The 22,300-nt window shown below is 35.3% G+C and overlaps 2 protein-coding genes across 10 annotated transcripts in view; one reads left to right on the top strand and one right to left on the bottom strand.

Moving 5' to 3' along the window:
• LOC137402150 (formin-binding protein 1-like) overlaps positions 1-18,509 on the bottom strand; it is a 40,078-nt gene extending 21,569 nt beyond the window's left edge. For all 9 annotated transcript variants that reach the window (XM_068088623.1, XM_068088626.1, XM_068088628.1 and 6 more), the window contains exons 1-7: positions 18,365-18,509; positions 8,768-8,883; positions 8,066-8,110; positions 6,452-6,554; positions 4,795-4,902; positions 1,905-2,138; positions 378-524 (exon numbers count right to left, since the gene is read on the bottom strand). In XM_068088623.1, coding sequence (XP_067944724.1) covers positions 378-524; positions 1,905-2,138; positions 4,795-4,902; positions 6,452-6,554; positions 8,066-8,110; positions 8,768-8,883; positions 18,365-18,388 — 777 coding nt within the window. In that variant the 5' untranslated portion in view covers positions 18,389-18,509. The remainder of the gene's footprint in view (positions 1-377; positions 525-1,904; positions 2,139-4,794; positions 4,903-6,451; positions 6,555-8,065; positions 8,111-8,767; positions 8,884-18,364) is intronic.
• A 118-nt stretch (positions 18,510-18,627) lies between these two features.
• Positions 18,628-20,999, top strand: LOC137401716 (A-kinase anchor protein 14-like). The gene is made up of 4 exons (XM_068088174.1): positions 18,628-19,024; positions 19,130-19,309; positions 19,721-19,773; positions 20,378-20,999. Exons 1-4 carry the CDS (start codon positions 18,701-18,703, stop codon positions 20,460-20,462), a joined length of 642 nt encoding a protein of 213 aa, XP_067944275.1. The 5' UTR covers positions 18,628-18,700; the 3' UTR covers positions 20,463-20,999.
• The last annotated feature ends 1,301 nt before the right edge of the window (positions 21,000-22,300 follow it).

Genomic DNA, 22,300 nt, shown 5'->3' with positions numbered 1-22,300 from the left:
TACTTAATGCTGCCACATTGCAAATACCACCATTGCAGAAGCGTGCCATGATCAATATTACTAGTCAGTGACGCTGTGTTCACACAACATAATTTTAAGCCTCATCATACAGCACTGTAATCGCCGAATGTGTGAAGGTAAATTTACTTCCATTCTACGGTATCATCTCCTGCGCATAATATTTAACCATCACCGTATCAGTGGTATTATCGGTCACTTCGTTAAAACTTTCAAACAACTCACCTACTATATATTACATACTATATATTACAGCTTTGTGAGATCTCTGGCTATAAATAAAACTACTGGATGCATACCAAGTTATAGTAAAAGTGTCCATGGTCCCCCGTCTCTTGGGGACATACAAATATACCCACCTCCCCATGGTCTATCTTTTCACTGGCAGCGCTGATGCCATCAAGGCAAGTATTTACTATAGGTTGTATTCTCTTCTCTTCATTAGACATATTCTTTACGCTCTGTTGTAATTTCATTATCCGTCCTTCATCCATCTCTTGTAATGACTGCAACAGATGAACACATGTTACCATCAACCAAGCAAAGGAAAAAACCCGGTTAGATAAACGTGCCAGTCTTGGATAATTGACATGATACTTCATTTTTATTAAAATGTTAGCGATGGTAATTGCACAAATGTCTTACTACAAACGCTAGACTCACTAATAAAGTCAAAAACTTAAAAATAGGTCAAATCCTGCTGGTTGAGAAAAATATGACTTCAACAATAGCACAGACGACTTTACATTATGAAGGGTGATACTCTTCAGCTGTCTCAATCAATTGCATTGTTTGAAAGAAAACAGACAGCAAATATATGTCCGAATGTGCAACTGAGTTGTTAGCAACTCACACAAATGAGGTATGAGGAAACGACTCCTAAATATGATGAACTGAGAATAGAGTGATGAACTGAGAATAGAGTGATGAGCTGAGAATAGAGTGATGAACCGAGAATAGAGTGATGAACCGAGAATAGAGTGATGAACTGAGAATAGAGTGATGAACCGAGAATAGAGTGATGAACCGAGAATAGAGTGATGAACCGAGAATGGAGTGAACCGAGAATAGAGTGATGAACTGAGAATGGAGTGATGAACTGAGAATAGAGTGAACTGAGAATGGAGTGATGAACTGAGAATGGAGTGATGAACTGAGAATAGAGTGATGAACTGAGAATGGAGCACTGTACTAAGAAATCCATTATAAATAGCTAATGCATCTCTTGAATGAATTACATCTATTGAATGAAGCTTAGATTATTAGTGAGGCAGGTGAACTCCTTATGAGATAAGTATGACATCGTTATTTTACTTTACGACTGACAGATGATATCTCTTTCGACTGACAGATGATATCTCTTTCGAGCAGTCACAATGCTAAGAGATAAGCGATAGTATGTAAATACCTATTGGCCATCGGTCAGTGACTCCTAAGCTTAACTTTTAAGGCTTTTATGCAACAAATAGCAAACAAACGATCATAAAAGCCTGCTCACATTGTAATACAATAAAATATGCAGAAGATATGCTTTAAAAGTTTAAATCCTGCAAGTGTGAACTGAACAAACTTTTCACTGTTTCAGTGTTTAAACCAGATGTCCTTCAAATAGAACAAACTAGATTTCCATATCCCTCATCTTATACAAGTAAACTTTTGTTTTAATCTTCTACCCGTGTCATATTTAATCAAAATCTAAAAGTTGAAATGTTGATTGATACTTCGATCAATTTAGTAAAACCATAGCAAACGACTTCCTCAACTTAAAATCTCAAAAAGCAGATGTGATCACTTAAATTACATTGAACAGCTTCGAAATGCGAGTTAGCAAAAAGGAAGTAAGACTCCCCTAGGGTACATGACACACACGCTCTCATTTTATCTACCTGAAACACTTGGGGAAGATGCTTGTTATAATAGTCTCTCTGGTGGCTGTTGGTCTGCTCCAGAGCCTGGGCGTAGCCTGCCTTACAGTCGCTGCAGAACTGGGCCTTTTGGTAGGCGACACTCTTGGCCCTATCTACCTCAGCCCTTGAAAGGTTCATGTTATTGTCAGCATTCCGGTATGCCTCCTCAGCCCGCACCTGGTCGTCATATGCCCTTACATACTTCCTCTTTGCCTGTAAGTCATATAAAAATAAAGGTAGGTAACAGAGAAATATGTACCGCAGCAATATGAAACAAACATAAGTTAGAGGAAGCGTCTTCAGACGCTTATTATAGAAAATTTTCACAAATTATAGACAGCCCCTTAGAAAGCAGAAGTAGCCGTGGCCTAAAGGGATTAGGATGAGTCAGCTTAACAGGGAATTGATAAGATCAGGCACGACAGTAGACCCTATGTACTCTGTTTCTACGGGCAGATTTCGCTTCGCAAAGGTCAGACATCGTTAGTTCACAGGTAAAAATGGATGCCAATCAGATGATGCATAGCAATTCATTGCATGCAAGAGTCAGACCCCTACTACTTTACACAGAAAGATAAAGCTTTGAGACGATAGGTAGAAGAGTATTTCAAATGTAAGCCACATGGTCTAAGCATTTCAATGACTATATATTCTCCTACACACACCTTTTCTGGTAATGCATATCATAAATATATCAGCTCAACCCTTGCCATACTGATCCCAATAATATCTGGTTAAGAGTCTGCGCTCAACGAACTGATCCCAACGCAGCCCGACAGAGTCGTTTTTTGACAGACCTTTTTAAAATCCTTTTAATTGTTTATTAATTTGTATTGAAATTTGTCTTCTTTATTAATTCTGGCAAAACAATTATCTAGCCTAACAATCACTGTTTAAATAAAGAATTAGAATTCAAACTTCATGGCCCTCATTTGCTAAGGTTCAGGAGTTGTTTCAGAAAGAATATTACCATTTCAAGTCGAATATCGACAGATTGGAGTGAAGTAGAAAGAATATTACCATTTCAAGTCGAATATCGACAGAGTGGAGTGAAGTAGAAAGAATATTACCATTTCAAGTCGAATATCGACAGAGTGGAGTGAAGTAGAAAGAATATTACCATTTCAAGTCGAATATCGACAGAGTGGAGTGAAGTCGTTAGAAAATGATATTTCAGGCTTTAGGAGTCAAATACTTTAACAACTTTAAACAAAAGTGAAAAACTAGAATTCCTAGATTATTATTATTCCACAAAGATTAGGCTTTACAACAGCTTTGTAATAGGCCTACTATTACATCATTGAAACTACACAGATGTTATACAAATGACATCATTAAAAACAATTAGTAAAATAATCTATAATTCTATATGCTATATCGCCATGTCATAAAAATGATTTGCATATAAAATCAAGGAAAAGAGATAAGGGCCATTTTTAACGCTGTCGGCGCGTTTTGCAGAGTGTTAGTACTAAAGCTATTGCTAGTGCTAGGGTTATTGCTAGCGCTAGGGTTATTGCTATTGCTAGGGTTATTGCTATTGCTAGGGTTATTGCTAGCGCTAGGGTTATGGCTAGTGCTATTGCTAGTACTAGCATTTTACAATGCCTCAAATTTTACCTCTCATATGCTTCAGCCATTTTATAACCGAATATTTACACTAAATTTTTACCCAACTAAATAATTTTATGTATAAGAAAAATTTATATGATGCCACTAATTGTAATAAACATGCGGTGCATATACAATTATTGCCACATAGAACACCTGCAACTTAATGCGCCAAGAGACGATAAACCGTCATTCTCAGCATGAACGACTTGCTTCATGTGAGAAAGAAAAGTGATGGTTATGAGGAAGTTTGGTCGACATCCACCCGCTATTTTTAGCCAGTATTTTGATTGAACGAATGGGTTTCCAAGAGTCGGACAAATAACGGTGACGGTTCAGCACACTCAACACCCAAGATTGCCACTTGAAGAAGCCCAAGTGCTTCTGTCGGCTTGCTTAGAATCTAAGCATTACCCGCACCAAGTTTCGTAGCTATAGGCTCATTGAGATTTGTTAGTTGGTGTATCTCAATCATTCCTGGCAGCAATGCTCAATGCCAGCACTACTATCACCCTGGATACTTAGCCTATATTCAGAGACTGGATACTGAAATTATTAGTCATAACAATCTATTGTTTTGGAATGATGTCAATACATTAGCTGAATATCTTTGAAATGAAAATTGAAGAGTAGGTAAGCCTGTTGACTAGTCCGTCTTTGCTAATACGGAATCTATTCTCAGGCTAACAGGAAAGAATGCAATGCAATAGTCAAGATATAGATGGCAGCTGATAAGGCAATATCTGATAAGGCTACCTGCCTTCATTTAGCTCATGACCGTGGGATATACAACCACACAGCTAGATTCATGTTTACTAAGCGAAACTCAAGTTGGAGTTGAATGCTTTTGTCACTATGAAGAGGTCATTGATAGCCAACTATTAGGAGAGGCCTGCGAATGAGATTTCCTGTGCAACTGTTTTGGTACACAAACCTTTGTCCATTTTAAAACAAAGTGTCTCAAAATACCATTAATGTACAAATACAAAGGACAATCCCAAATGGATATTTACGCAAAGAATTATGCTGGTGCATGATTACTCCACAAGGAACTGCTGATTTGGTAACAGTATTGTAAAGGAATTTGATGACTCGCTCATGTATTTGATTGTCTTCAGTGGTTAGTTTTATATGCCATCCAATGCCTCATAGCCTGGTATCTGCTTCTATAACACCTCGTACTAGTGTCAGCCCCTCCCTCCTACTACCCGCTCATTTCCTTACCCCACCTTTATATTAATATTTGGTTCCAACTCACATTATCTAGAATTCTCATTTGAGATGCTAGTTGATTCTCCAACTGTTTGGCCTTTTCTATGTGCTTCTTCCGTTCCGCCTTCAGCTCAGAGGCGAGTTTGTTCATTTCCTACATGATAAGTTGTTGATGTCAGACCAGAACATGCAAATTATGTCAATTGTCCAATAGCGGTACAATGTTGAGATTGACAGAAACATTTTGCAGAATATTTACTATAATAAGAGCCGTGTCTGTTCGAAGTGGCGCTAAGAAGTTAGGAAAAACACTTGCACTACATGGGAATAGAACCCAAATTTTTGGAATCAAAGACAAGCATGCTACCACTTCACTACCCAATAGCACATGCCGTGTCCACTGAAAGCAGGTGTGTGACTTTTAGTGACTGACATGTGCCAACAGATGACAACAAAGTGTATATACTATGATTACTGAGTCTTAAGTTGTAGTTATAACTTACAGCTACAGGGCATTAACAACATATATATTGTAGCTCAGCCCTAGCAAATTGCATGCATATGTACCTATATACAGATTTATTGAGTAAGTATTGTAAATAATTATATTTAATGTCAATTGAATGTATATTGCTACTAAAATAGGCCTATAATACGGGTTCGAATGTACTGCTAGTAAGTAAGTAATGTACACTGTAAGTTATGGAAGATTATTTGCCTTTATTTAATGAGCCATATATAGCACTTAAATTCATATAGAGCAGAGCATGGCCATACCAAATTGATAAGAGTCATTCAAAGATTTGGTGTAACTATCCAAGCCATAATCTATGTGTAAATCTCAGTGTTTGTCTGTCATTCATCTGTCCAGTTATCGCGATAAAGTTATAGCAACAGAAAATCATTTTCGTACTAGAATTGAACTCGCAACATTTAAATCACAAGTCTACTAACAAGCGCAAGCAACCACAAGGCTTAGCCATTCTTATCACTCCCAACGCTCTTACCACGTACTGTACGTATGTCCTTTTTGCAATTGCACACACTAAATGTGCACTTTTTATTATTAATTAATATTGCCTTTTGCATTTGTAATTTTTTTAAACTAACTTTTTTACCATTACCTATTATTTTAATTTGTAATTTCAAATGTTCGGTTTCAATTTCAAATGTGTCGTTACATTCTTATTTCCAGTTTCGGTGAATCTGTAAAAGCTAAATGCTTTTTACGTGGAAAATTGTATTATCTGGAGTAGAAATTGCCTCGACATTCTTTCTCTGTTCGGTCAGACAAAGTATCAGACAAAGAAAGTCCAATATCTGATTCTTACGTCTGTACCAACATTGAGAGGTACCCATATCGCCGATCAAAACGATATAACGAGCTTCTGTTGCAAAAGTAACCTTTTTTATATACACACTTCTATGTACTCATTGTTTATTTTGTCTCTTAATTTATTTGAACTGCACAAAAACACTTTTCTCATGATATGAAGTTTAAAAATTAGAATAGTAAATGTCGTATATATTAAAGAGAAAGTTTTTTCTGAAACAACAATGTCTGTTTTGCCAGATAAGGTTTCCAACTAGTATGGAGATTGGATGAACAAAAGGTAAACAAAGGTTATTAGCTGAATGCCTAAGTAAAATAATGAGCCAGTTGGTGATCGCTAAATGGCAAGGAGTCGCCTGCTCTTACTTACATCCCAAATACTGGCTCGTAGCTGTTCGGCGAGTAATTCATGCTGCCCCGCAACATCACCAACCTCCTTTAGGGTGTCATGAAATGATTGGACATGAGTAAATCTATAACAGACCTTGTCAAATCACCACAGACGCCAACAACTACAATTCTTATGTTATGCATAGACAAGTTATGCACAGATCTGCATACATACATCGCCCAGTTGCTTGGCCAATTTGATGCATAGCATATGAAGAATCTGGAAGTCATCTGCTAATACATGTATATATTTAAAATAGACCAAGTAGTCAAGCCTGTCAACACAAAGATAATCTGTTCAAATATGTCCTTTAAATGTTAAACCCCTGTACGTTGAAGCAACTACTTTCATAATAATACACAATGTTTGGTTTATTTTGCTCTCACGTTAAAAAAAAACATAGTATTCATCTAACAATATGTTAGAAACTAAATGCAAAATCCCCAAATACCCCGTAAAAACTAAGTTAGAGTAATAAGAGGTTAACTTTTATTAGATAGAGATGTCAACAAAAGTGCATGCTCGACAATGTCAGAGTTCAGTGGTGAACTGAGTGATAAAAATACAGGTTTAACTTACAATAGATTTACATCATAAACCTCTATTTGAACGCCATCTCTATTTGAGCGCGCCACTATAGAAAAAGGGTTGCAAAATAGAGTACCACCCTTTAATTGAAGGCCGCCTCCATTTGACCGCCACTTTGACATTCTTGATCTTTACGAACTCATAAGTGATCAATAAAAACATGTCCACAAAATGGCACGAATAATGACTTGTTTACATCAATAACAATTCTTTCGTTATCACTATTCGTATCAATGAGTGTAATGAGCTTTTATGCAAAATTGTTAAATATAGTTATAAAATAAAAATAAGCCTTCAAATTTAGAATAAAATAAAAAATTGAAAGATCCAACAAATTACAACACAGGCTATAAGATCATCATTGGTTAATTGCAAGCAATAGATATTAACTAAGATATATTACTCAGCATACCAACGCATATTAATTTGGAGATCTACGATGAGTTGGAAGTAAGTTGACGAATTTTTTGCATTTAAAAGGGTTAATGTTACTCCGCCCGAAAGAGAGTGTAAAATATAGGCGACATACACTTCGTCTGTAAAACGATTTAATTTATCTTCCCCAAATTCTGACAAGATATTTAAAGAATACAACGCTACCCTCTATTTAAATGTCACCTCTAATTACATGTAAAGGCCATTATAAGGGGCAGATTGAAAAATAAAGAGCCATGTCGTGCAAATCAACTTGGCTTTTACGATTTTTACACGTTATTGTAATTCCTATCATTTTGTTTACTTTCTCATATAGCTTCAGTTGAAATATGAGCTCTAAAAAACTTGACTAGATCAGTAGTGAGGCCTTCCCTTTTCTTTGCAGGGCTTTTCCACCACTCATTGTTTGCTCCTAATTCACAAACTAATTGTATGAATGACATGCACACATTTGCGATTTTTCGAGTCCCTGGAAACAATAAGTTGAGGATTACAAAAATTCTTACCCTGTCTCAAACATGCAACTTTTAGAAGAGTTAACAAATAAACGATGCTAAGCATGACACTTACGGACTGTCTTCCTTCCTTTTCGGTAAATAATTCTTAGTGAGCTTTCTGTAACAAGACAATATTTGTCATACGACCGGTCGGCGACTTGATCAGAGACATGGTGATATATAGCGTAAATACATGCAACATTTAATGAATAACTTTAGAAATACAGTGATATTTTCCTACTTGTGCCACACTTTATCAGAGCATTATAAAATTTATAAATTTTATATCTATTGCAAGGACACGAGGGAGGTGGGGCAATATGAATCCGACAACAGTTCGTACAAATGATGAGACCGGCTATTAGCCTACGAACATTGCGCAACTCAACTTATTTCATAAAGGTGAAGGCCATTCAAAAGAATCATTTTGATTGCCAATCCAGCCGCAACATTTTATTATAATTGAAAAGATGAAGGAGTGAGCCAATTGAACGTATGTTTTCAAGTAAAGCTACAGGGGTAAACCAAACATTTGAAGTAAGGATATATTTTCCTGTGCAACAGACTCACAACTCTAAAACTACATAATAGTCTTCTGAATGTAAAAAGTGGAAGTGACCCTACTTCGCTGTTTTCCAATTTTTTCGCATTCAGTGATGGTCTATAAGCGAAGTAAGTGCATGATCACTGTAGGAACAAGAGGTGATCCGAGAATGAGAGTTATGATGAAATATAGCAAACATCGAAGTTTTATAAGCTGTAACAGGACACTTACCGTAGCGACGATGCATAATCAGACTCTACCTTAGCTCTGTCCTTGACAAAGTGTGCATATCGTTCGCAGAACTCGATACCTTTTAGTGTGTGATCTGTTACTTTGTCAAACTGATCCTACAAAATATAGGCTGATCTTAAAATGAGGACAAAGCACAGAAAAGATGTTAGCTTTAAAAGATAGTTTGTGCTGTTCACAATATGGACAAACCCTTTAAAATGTTGTTCATGGAATACTTTAAAATGTGGTGCTGGTCAATCAGAAAGTCGAAAAGCATTCAAACAAATGGTTTAACACTAAATTTGGAGGCTCATGGGAACTAGTCCAAAATGTCCTGGTGGTATCTATTAGCTGTTGTGCAACTTCCTTATGAGACTAACAGCATCCATGTAGGTAAATGCTGATTCTTCTCCAAAAGATAGCATTGGCGGTGATTAGAATAACTTATTGAAAAAATTACGGGTTTGAAAGTTTTAAGCATACAAATTCAAAGCATATCACATTGGTAAAGAACAAAAATATTGATGAATGTAACACATTTTAACCACACTGACCAACACACAATGAATAGGTTTCCATGCTTTGAATGGATTCTGAATTACCTCTACTCTGAATGTAACGGTAAAATCCGAACGAATTCAACACCATTTCGTTTCAAAAATTAGTGCGAATGCATTCGCAGTGAGACTACGATTCGATGTCACAGAAACTTTCACTGCAGATGGAATCAAATCAATAGTACTCACGTAAAGGTTGACTTGCAACAAAATTCACATTACAGTTATTTGGTATCAAAAGATTCATCATGTCTTACTCTGCTGTGTTGTAGGTGCAAAATATGTGGAAATGTGATTACAAGCTCTTAAAAGCTCAAAAACGAACAATTGATCGCAGCCATCACGAAACCCCCGTAGATCGGAATCAATTTATTTTTCTGATGTATTCATTACATTTGGTTATTGTTTTGTCATGTGATGTTTTCACGTAAATTAAAAGGCCAATAAAAAGCTCAATATAAAACTTCTCGTAGCACTAGTTTATGACAAACATTTCGGGTTTTACCGAAGACCCCGTATCAAATATAGATGCTCGCTACTTTACAGTTTTGTTTCAGCTTGGTCTAGTTGTAATCTGATCATGTGACCCATACTTCACGAATAATTTCTGCAACATTTTTCGATTATCACAGGTGACCAACAGGCTCGTCATTTTTAACATATAATGATATGTACTCCTTCAAGCTAAAGTTAAAAAATTAAACGAATTTTTGTGGTAGGTTATAAGATATCAGTGCTGAAAGTGACAGCATTACAATGACGATAAAATAGACGCGTAAGAACAATAGACATGGTTTTCTCTTTCCAAAACGGCTCAAACTTGATGTAGTTGTGAAAGATGGTTTCTGTTTACACTTTCATGCAACCTTCTTCGTCGAAATATTTTCACAAATATACTTCACGCATTCAATAAAACTGTGTCTATTGTTCTTACGCGTCTGTTTTATCATCATCGTAATGCTGTCACTTTTAGCAGTGATATCTTATAACTTAACGTAAAAATTCGTTTAATTTTTAGCCTTAGCTTGAAGGAGTACATATCATTGTCTGATAATCATGACGAGCCTGTTGGTCACCTGTGATAATCGAAAAATGCTGCAAAAATTATTTGCGAAGTATTGGGTCACATGATCAGATTACGATTTGCCGATTTGACCAGGCCGAAACAAAACTGTAAAGTAGCGAGCATCTATATTTGATACGGAGTCTTCGGTAAAACCCGAAATGTTTGTCATAAACTAGTACTACGATAAGTTTTATATTGAGCTTTGTATTGGCCTTTCAATTCATGTGAGAACATACGTGATAAAACGATAACCAAATTTCGTGGTTACGTCATCGAAATAAAGAGATTCCAGTCTACAGCGGCTTTTCGTTTTTGAGCTTTTAAGAGCTTGTAATCACATTTCCACATATTTGGCACTTACAACACAACAGAGTAAGACATGGTTAATATTTTGATACCAAATAACTGTAATGTGAATTTTGTTGCAAGTCAACCTTTAAGCTCTTCCTAGTGGAGATGAAAAAATTCAGCGTAATGCATCGCACTACCACACGGGTATATTCTAACTACTATTGCCAAAGATAGGTTGTTCATACGACAATGATAAGATAATTTCTTTTTATTTATTTGATTGCCTATTTCATTGAATAACTGAACCTACTGATTGTCCAGATTCTTACTGCGCTGGTGCCGGCCTCTTCCTAGACTTAAAACTAGCATAGAAAAAACTTTTTTTTACTAAAAGCAGTTGTTGTTCATGCGACCTTAGAAGTACTAACTGTATAGCAACTAGTGCATTCTGTTGTTGTTTTGTAAGAGTATTAATATTATTAGTAATAAAGAAAATTCTGATCAGGTATCCTGGCTGAGTTAAATCAACAAATGTACGAGGCGTGAATTGAAAAGTGACCGTGACCTTAGAGCGAGTTTGCTTCAAGTTCTGTTTAAGTTCTCTGCTCAAGTTTTGTTTTGAATAGTACATCACCAGTCTTGGAAAAATCGACAAAGCGCAACTCCGAATCATTGAAACGGTCGGGTGGGAATTCATCGACAGAGGTGAACTCGATGCATGGAAACCGAGTGATACACACACATACCGATTATACTTATCAGTTAAATATAGTTTTAAAGAATAGCAAACATCTTAATGATTCCCATCTCCCTTTAGCAATGTCAAAATAAAAAGGTTTTTGCAAGCTTTGAACATGCTACATCATTTCTTCAACGCTGTTGCTTGTGACGGAAAATGTATATTTTTCAACACAATGATGGAAATAGTTGAATAATAAAAACACTTCAATTTGTTTGCCACCTTTTTTTCGGTTTATGTTTATAAACAAATAATGGAAAAATGAAGTGCAAAATAAATAGTTAGTAGAGAATACAATAGAAACATAGTCTCAATCACAATCACCCTTGGAAAACACATAATTGAGTTTGTAACACATGCATTGCACAACGAAATAGTGGCATTCCAAAAGAGTGTAAATGAGCCACCGTCCATGATAAAAATTGGATTGATACAAGGTAGGGGGCAGGGAAACACCGGTAAAAATATATCCATGAACTGACATCGAACCGGCAAGGATTGATAAAGAATTGCGTTAATGCAACTTGAAGGATTGATTCTAATAAAAAATAGTGCTCGCAAAAGGAAGCACACCAAGTAGTTGTAGCATTTGAAGCGATACATATAGCGAAAATTTTTGTGTATATTCCAAAATATATTTCCAATAATGAACGATACACTAGAACAAGATCGTAAAATAAAATCGTACCATTTTTGAAGTAGGCCGTAGTCGCATGGCCATTATAGGTATTATTTTAATAGTTGTCAACACGTAGTCAACCCCGGTGATTATAAGCACAGAATGGTCGATTTTGTAGTGTCATGGAGAACTGACGAATGTCTCATGATGTTACATTTTTGCAACATGGATCAAATTTTGAGCATGGACAGTAGCTATCTATAATAAACCTAAATTAGCACACAATATGCTAACATGGTGTGGTAACAAACCTACGATGAATAGATGGTCTAAAGAATCGAAAACAGGCATGCAGTTAGGACGGCATACATGTATGTGGGAACTCTGTACTATTTAATAAGAACTAGTTGTTCAGCAACTGATTACATGGAAATGAAAGTGAAGCAACAAGTCAACAAGGTTATTTGGAACATTGACAGGGTAATAGCATTGTGTGGTCAAATAATGACCTTTGTTTGACATTTTTATGATGGAATCCTTCATAGACTCCTCTCATTGTACTCCATTAGTGAAATGACTAATGAATAGCTTTATTGATTAACTAGGATTTACAAGCCTAGTAGTATTGGTGTAAGTAGAGGCTAAGCGTTAGCTCTATATCCTATGAATGAATCAGGAGTGACGAGATAGACATAAGGACATAAATGAATCAAACATGATAACCGAGCCTTGACTATACATTTAGCATGGGACAAGACCAAAAACAGCAAAACAATGATGAGACTACGTAGTACTTGCCAGTTGAACAGGCAGGTTGCTTTAGCAGATGCTAACTTTCAAATATTTAACAGGTCGTAGTAAATTATGAACTCATTTTCGTGTTCTGAAACTTGGGGGGGTCATGATAAAATAATAACATTCAGCTTTTGGTAAGGAATAGTACTAATTAACAAACAGCTACAAGAGAAAATATTGATGGGGTGATCACAGCTTGTTCCCAAAGCTATGACAACTGTGACGCGGTATAAAGACATTATCACATGAAAGGGAGAAATGTTATACAAGCTCGTGAGTGTTGGGGCTAGAATAGAAAAATTTAGAGACAGTTACATTTTTAAATCACCTTTTTTAAAACGATCTGGTTTTCATTCTAAAAGCAGAATCATTGACAGCCAGCGAGCTGACAACAACAACACAGCAAGAAAAATCATCAAGTACTGTCGAATATACACAAATCTGCTGCACATCAGCAGTTGCTTGAATTGCCAAGAAAAGCAGGAGACAACGCCTAAACCATGAATAAAATATTAGTATTTTTTTTCAAAACACAAGTGTGAAACAGGTAAAAGAGCATGAACACCTTGTAGGAAAGTCAGCTGAGGCACACATAATATGGCACCAACAGACAAGATCGTAGAAGATCTATGTAATTACTCTAGGATGCATGCAGCTGGCAAGAATTAACAGTGCAGGCAAACTAATTAACTCACTTGGAGATTGTGTTACAAGTCTTCATACACTACGTAAGTAGCAGACAAGCTGATAAATATGTTATAGCAGCTGCTACACTAACCAGAAAGTCTGAACGGACGTAAACTTCCGCTACACACTGACTTGGATGCAGTTCGAGGTAATAAAACACGGGATGATCGGAAATTTTGCGAAACACTCTTTCATTTGGAAAACATTTCCTTATACCCCGATAAAACAACAGTAACAAGCTAACCAAATTCCTTTAATACAAGCCGCAAAGTATTAATATTTTACAAAGATAAAATTAAGTGGTGTCTTTTTAATAACTTCTCTACCATTAAGTAAAAACCACAACAGTAGCGCTGAGTTTTATTTTAATGCAGCATACTAAACCTATAGAAAGGTTGATCAAAACCAATATTTGAGTTGACAAGTAATGAACTTTTCTGATAAAAAAACCTAAACCAAATGCCAGTATGATAAAACACTCACCACACACCACTGACAACCAAAATAAAATGACATCATCAAAACACCTTAGCGTTGATATCTGTTTGTTATTATGTATGCAAAATTTATTATCCCACCATTTTGAAAATGGACTTTGCTCAGCAATATTGATTTTTCCCATTTTTGAGACTGTTAGAGGATCATATTGCGCTTCTATGAAGTTATATGGTAAATTCTAACTAAAGCCTGGGATCTGTAAGTTTCTGGTCTTAGTTTTTAGCTACCAATATTATGTAAAACAATAAGATACATAAATATCTTATAGAAATACATATATCTATACATAAATAAATATAGAAATATAAAACAATTGTTTTTCAATGAAAAATTTGAAAAAAAAAAAACAATTTTATACAAAAACTACATAAAAAATAATGCATTTCTTGCTGTTTCAGACTGTTTAAGCTTATTTGTTAATTCAGATGGAATAAATATAGTGGTTGAATGTCCTATATTGGTATGAGACTACAGCATCTCCATAATCTTGTTGACATAAGTATATATTATACTTGTTTGATGACTGAATGACTGAAATATGATGGATCATTCTTACCAGGGAAAATGTTACTCCTAGAAAATTAATGAGCCAGGAATTTTAAACCAGCTATAAAAGCAGGCACATGCCTCCTAAACAGATAGAGAATATTGCTAGCACATAATAACTCGTTTAGTTGCATTCTGGTATTGCGAATGTATGTGAATTGCCCCCAGAGTAACCTCAAGTATGTGTTATCCTCTTTACAATGTCAACAGCAAACATAAGTCAATCGCCAGACAGATGCTTGTAGCTATACTCACAAATATTTTCAGCCACAGAGCAAGATGTCTATGGATGAAAGCAACTAGGGCAAGTGGTCAATTAAACAGCTGGCATGTCATCAATGATGTATAAATCAAACTCACATAGCGCTATCTGTCTGTGACTACTAACCATGTTTATGGTGTATGTTACGAGTTTGCCCAGGCTTTTACTAATTCCACTTTTAAAAAAGGCGTGACTAATTCATTATTTTAAATACCCTGCGAAGTTTAAAAAGTGATATACGTAGCTGCAAACAACAAGGTAAATTTTGAAGAAACGGAAGTTGAAAAAAAGAAGTTTCATGTCAACCAAATGCAGATCAAAACAGAATTCGATATGGAGATGCTTTTGTTAAAGTCTGAGCACATAGCGGAACACTTTTAAAAATAGCAATAGTTCTATGGTAATTACAATCATTCAATTTGCACAAAATTTTAGAACCATTTAAGCTGAACAGCATCTAAATTTCAGGATGCAGACATGATCAAACGCTTATAACACTAGCGTTGTTGATGATACCTACCTACACAGGCACAAAAGTAATGGTGATGTCTTCAATAAACTAACGGTTCAATGAATTTAGAGAAATATTTAGAGTGTCTAATGAGAAATTGTGTGTAAATTTCTTAACTATTCTATGGCGTGTTTACGTAACGTTGGTTGACCAGAATGAGCAAATAAAAAGACCAGAATACAAAAGATTGAAACATGCTTTCTAAACTTCTTTTGGTAGAAACCAATAATTTCTATATGACCTCTATATGACCTCTATATAACCTCTGCAAAAGTGTGTTTAACTATGTTCAAATCTAAATTTATTTTTCCACAGGTATTGGTCGATATGCGTTACTTAACAATAGTAGACATGGTTCTATAGAACAAACAAAACTGCATCCAATTTAATTATGCATTCAACTGCTAGTGACACAGACAAGAGAATGACACTCTCGCGACTTAATTCATGGGACAATAAAAACTGTCTGAATAAGAAAAGATAAGATGTAATGATTGTTTATGGCAATTGTGATCGGCTGTTTATACTAGCGCATTAACAAATACTTGGACTAGACAATGCATTATTCGCGTTATAGTTCTATTTTGTAAACTTTGTGCGCCTGTGTTATCACTGAAAGTAAGCAAGTTCCGTCGATCTGATGGCGATGAAAATGTACGAATGGTACACTTCTGATGGGCAGATTAAGCATTTGTCATGACATATTGGCTATAAGAAATATCACAAGCAAATATAGGAAAAGCATGCAAATTCTATACCTCCAAACTGAGGAGATACAATCAAGCAGAGCAAACTAGCAAAAATAAATGCCAAATGAAATGTGACAGTCTTAGCTACGCTGTGAGTAGTGACAAAATGATTGTATCTCTTAATTTTGGAGGTATAGAATTTGCACGCTTTTCTTTTATTTGCTAGTAATATTTCCTATAGCCAACATGTATCATAGAAAATGCTTAATCTGCCCATCAGAAGTGTACCATTGGTACATCTTTGCATTTGAACAACATTGATCGATGGAACTTGCTTACTCTCAGGGATTATACAGGCACACAGAGTTTACAAAATAGAGCTATTACGCGAAGTAAATTATGATACGAGACTTCACAAGCTTGAAGTTATCTTCTTCATGTCACCTTCAATGACAGGTGACCAAAATAATAACTACTCCATTAACGACTAGCAAACAAGTTCAATGAAAAATTTAGCATACATTGAATGTGATTGTTACAAATCAAGAATTTGGTTATCATAGTCTACAAACAGTTTCTGAAAGCAATCTGAGAACTGTGTTTATTACATTTGCCGAATGTTTATAATAACCATGAAAGGTAGCTTAGCAAACAATTAGCTTCTTGTTTTGCACACGTTTTTCTCAGTTTAGTCTCTAGAATGCCGATCGATGGAAATGGGTAGATTATTCGTAGTACTGACCTAATTAGCCAAGTGTGAAGGCTAAATTATTTCAATGTCAGCTGTTTACACAGCTTTAATGCAAGAGATTTTCTACTAGTTGTAGTAAGTGGATTCAACGCTAATGCAAACAATTTCTCATGTGAAGGAAGTTTCTGTCTAATGGCGGAAGCAACAAAATAACAGCCAAACCGAATGACTAACAAATCAATTGAAATGGAAGATAAGCATTGAGATACACTGAATTAGAACAGGAGCACAACAATTTGATCAAATCAATCGCAACGTAACGAAGAACGTGTTTATAAATATTTATAGAATTTGAACACCTTGTAAGAGAAATATGGCATCATAGAAGCTAGCAATTGGCTAGATTCTATGATGCTCAACTTAAGTAAAGATGGGTTTACATTTGGCAACTGATATGCGATTTTACAATCCATGCTTATCAGAGAATTTTGCAGCAAGTGGAGAGTCGAGTCGCTGTAATCAAGTGGCCAAAAGCAGATCTGTGCTCAGTTACACCATCTACACATTTACATATTAGGAATACTAAATGACCAGTTTCAATAGTGCGTCCTAAAGTATATTTAAAGTTTTTGAATATGATAGGCCACAAATCATCTCTTTATTATCTTTGGCTACTTTATATTGAATTCTATTTGCAGCTAGCAAAAAGAAATAAATTATTTATGTAAACAAGTAAATCACAAGCCAAATTTTATTTGACATTCTTTCACAATGTTTTGATGGCAAAAGTTGAATTTTGTTGAATGAAGTTTCATGTTTGATTACAAGTAAACATAGGCCTACTCAGACAGACTCACAACTTCCTATAAATAAAAAACTTTGCCAAGTATAACATTAACAAATATCACCAATATAATTGTAAATATGCTTTATCAAGTCTTCCTTCATAGTCAAGAGAGTAACAAACATACCTTACTAATTGCATGCTAAAACAATTGCTAAAACAACAACGTGCTTATGCTTCTTAGCAAAAATAGCCCTAAAATGTTAAAGCACGCCATATTTGGGGAATGTAGTTGCTGGTCGTTTGAGAGTGATTATAGCGTATAGCTACGAATACAATGCATCAACTCAAAAAAAGTACTAGTCAGACCGACCAACTAATTAAAACCAGAATATTATAGGCCGCAATTATGATAACCATTGTTAAAATGATATGGTTATGTAAGACGGGACCTGACATTATTATGGGGAGTTACCTAAAAAATTATCCTTTTAGAACCATCGTGAAGGTACAATTTTAACTTAATTACACAGATTCTGCTATATTGCTACGCTCAAAAATATTAGTCAAGTTTGCAAGTTAAGCATCATCATATATTTTAATCGGAAGATTTTAAAAAGACAAATCAAACATTTGACGACAGACTCCCTTTCAAACATAACTATCAATTCAATCTGAACTACATGAAATATCATTGTTACTTTGCTGTCCTAACCCAAAGCTTAATTGTGATGATTACGTTTGATGACTAATCATTCGGTATAAAAGTATCTCAGTCAGCATCTAACGTTTTACGTTTCAAAATGGTTCACTTACGTAAACAATAAAAGGTAATTGGATACTATTAATTACTCTTACTTACCCAAAGATCAGTACCCCAGTTCATAACTCCAATCTATAACTACGTAACATAAGCAAAATGGTCCTAAAATTAAAAAAAATTAAATATACAATAACGTATCGATAAAACTGGGGCAAGGCGCTCAACGCTCTATTCCTGCTACGGAAGCTCTACAAGCGCAGATTGAACGAGGTTTGACGAGACTTCGTAAGGACCGCAGCGAGCAAAGTTTAGCATTATTATTGGGCGAACAGTCTGTTGCTGTGACAACGTTTAGACATGGACGAGCAGCTCCAATCTCTAAATAGTTAAAAGCTGCTAAGACGTTCATATATTAAACTTCTTCTGCAGTACATCATGTCAAAGGTGCAATTTGAAACATTTGAGTCTGAAGATACCGAGTTTTCAAACACAGCTGCTAAACTAGTAAATGATGCTATAAATGATGCTATTCGCCAGCTGGAGAAGACCTTTGCAGAGGAATTCGGATTTACATTAGCAGATCCAGCATCTGTAAAAGAGCAACTCGAAGATAGATTGAATGATATTGACAGGTCTACAACACCATTGTTGGTAAACACAAATCAACCAACACAAAACATACAAAACATTCAATGGATGACTATTGACCAGTTTGGAAAAGAAGTTGCAGAGTCAATGATAGACGAGTTCATTAGGACTGTAAGTTGGTATACTGATCTAACTGTATTTATGCTTTGTTTTAAACTAAACTACTTAATTGTGTAATTACTTAACTTTAAGACAATACGCATAATATTATTTTAGACGTGGAAGTATGAAAAAAGCTGGCTATACTGTGTCGACTACCTTGGAGAAAAAGAAGAAAAGTATGACATGCGATACAATTTTAGAGTACGTTGGAGCATCCCAACACGACGAAAGCCTATACCTCGAGCCACAGCTTCTGTGTATTTTACATTTTCAGTTTCAAAGATCAAACCCGGAGTGAGTAAATGTTCAATATGTTAGTTGCAAAAGTAGCATAATCAACTCATATTTAAAAAAAACTGTAAAAAATATTATGTCACACAAACTATTAAATTATAACTATATGTGAACTTATAAACACATGTCAAAAGAACTTTTTTTACAATTTAAAAATGCCAAGTTTCTTTGCAAATAGCAGAAAAAAGACACAATGATATAAATGATAATGCTTTATCATAAACAATTAGTCCCATACTGAATAGCATACACCTTGACGGCAAAGGTTTGCTGTCTCATTTTTAGATAACTCTTTGTCTGAATAAAGTGCTGCTAAAGATGCGTCAGCAAATGACTAGTATAACTGCGGCTAATAATTGGCAACTACTAATGTGTGAAACTTTTTTCTGATTATTTATGTTTATATTACAGAGTTATCCTGTGGATGTCTTTTATGTTTTTGAAACCAACCAACTTGTGCACAGGTAAACATCTACATCTATATCTTAGACATCTTATTGTATAACTTCTATAAGTCTACTTGTAGTGATGATAGTTGGTGACAAACTTTTAGCTACAACTTGCGATTTCAGTAAAAGTATGCTGTGCTAAAAGAATTTGATAGTCTAAGATCGGTTGTACAATTTACAGATTGACGGTTGTGCAGTATGTAAATAAATAAATAGCTATAAATAACTACTGGTTTAAATACATATTATATTTAACTTTAAACAATTTAAAGTAATCTGTTATGCTCTAGTAGTCCAGCTGCTAAGGTATGAAAGATGGGTCGGTCTTTGATTCTTGAAAAGGCCACAAGTGGTAGCAAAAAGTGCATCTGAACTTAAATATCTTCTCTCTCAACAGAGTTAATAAGTCTGCTGTGGCTACCTAATCTAAAATGAAACTGCTAATAGATAAACAAAAGTTGTAAATAACTTAGTCAATCTTTTCAAGCCTTTTTCACTTACTTTTGAGCAAAGCTCATACTGTTTTAGCTGCTTTTTGGGAAAAAACTACATGGTCTGTTTTACCTTTGCGTTATTCAATGTAAGTTGATCGTGATTAATAAATTCCTGAATTTTTTAGACCAGGCAAATCGATATTTAGAGAAAAATGGCTCAAAGACATCATCGAGAGCAAAATACAACTCTACGAGACAATGGCATTCTAAAGGAAAACTGTTTTACTCGCTTATCTGGTCTATTCATTAGGCTGTTCCCCTAACTGAGCTGGTCTACTCACTGGCTGGTCTACACAGTGGCTGGTCCCCTCATGGAGCCGGCCCACTTATTAAGCTAGTTCACTCAGTCGGCTGGCTTTCTTATTGACCTGATCTACTCACTGGCTGGTAAACTCACTGAGCTGGTTTGTTTTCTGAGCTGGTCTTTTTCTTGTACTGGTCCTCTCAAAAGGCTGGTCTACTCACTGGCTAGTTTGGCTACTGAGTTGAGCCACTCATAGGGCTGGTCTACCCGCTGTGATGGTTTGCCCACCGTGGTGGTTTACTTGCAGACCTAGTCCATTCAGCATTTTGTTTCAAAGAGAGATAATTTACTAGAAATTTCAGTAATACCCTCAAATATAGATCATCCTAGATATATGCCAATGATGTTTGCATGAACTCTTTGTATATTTAACTACTTGATGTTTGCATACGAATTCATGAACCAATCATATGCTGCCATATATAAGGTAAAGCTTGCAGTATTAACCTCTATTTTTAAATAACTAACGATGACAATAAAATATGCATTGAAGTCACCAACAAGTTTTAAAACTGCAAAAGCATTTTAACCATCTCTCGCTGTAAAACTATGAAAACTTGTTTAAGTGATACTACAGTAGCCAAATTGGAACAATAGTTTTATGAGACTAGCTGGTCCTAAGGCTAGCTGGTACTGCAACTAGCAGATACTGAATAGAGGCCCACTGGAGTGAGGAAAATAAAAAAGCTAAGAAAGTACAAGTATGTGTATTATTCAACTGAGGAAGTGGAAGCAATGGAAACTGAAGGAGACAGTAGGCCTATATATTTTGTGTTGTATTGACACAAAGAGCATAGGATAGTTTGGAGTTGCCACATAGAATAACTGGAAATATGAAACCGTGATCGGATAAAAAGAAGAGGAAATGCGGATGAAAAGGTAATAACCAGGTAGCATAGCAAATAGAATATATACAAATTTGGTGAAAAAGTTGAAGTTGAAATTTGTCACAGATGAACTGGTAGGATCGAACGTTTTTCACCCTGAGATTAGTCTGTTAAGCTCCTATGTCAATTTGTCAGAAGCTGACTGCTGATTGTTGTAATACTGCCAATACAATCATGATAATAAAAACTAACAAGCACCATTCTGAGACAAATAACTATTGGTAATAAATTTGTGTATCGCATATTATGAACATAGTAGTAGAAAATCTCACATATACATATATTCTATATCAGTGGTTCTTATCCTGGATTTGATCGAGCTTTGGGAGTCCGGTGAGTCAGTCTCAAAGATCCAATGGAGGCCTTTCAAGGGCAGCAGAAATTTTTAAGCAACACTTATTTGCTAGGTCATGTTTTTATTAAAATGTATGTAATTTGTTGTTAGTTTATACATTGTATTGGTCTTGTTTTTTGAACACAGTGGTGTTAATGTGTAGGTCCGTTCGTGTGCCAGTAAAACATATACCTTCACAAATATGAAAAATTATATTTTATTGTTCAAAGCATACTGGTGGTGGTCAGTACATCCAACGTGGTTAAAAAATCATTTCTATATACATATATCCATTATAGTCTGTGTAATATTTTCTAGGTTCGGTATATTGGATTAGAAAACGACAGTTATTATTTTCTAGATAATATAATCCAAATCTTCTTCGAAATACCAAACAGTTTCTCATATTAGTAGCACAAGAATAGATTCAGAGATCTCACTGGGAATATTTTTAGTACCACAAATGATATGTACAAACAGCAATAACTTGAATGACAGAGCAGACGACAAGATGATCGATACG

Source organism: Watersipora subatra, chromosome 8 (genome assembly GCF_963576615.1).
Source record: "Watersipora subatra chromosome 8, tzWatSuba1.1, whole genome shotgun sequence".
NCBI lineage: Eukaryota > Metazoa > Bryozoa > Gymnolaemata > Cheilostomatida > Watersiporidae > Watersipora > Watersipora subatra.
This window is presented reverse-complemented; position numbering and strand designations above follow the sequence as displayed.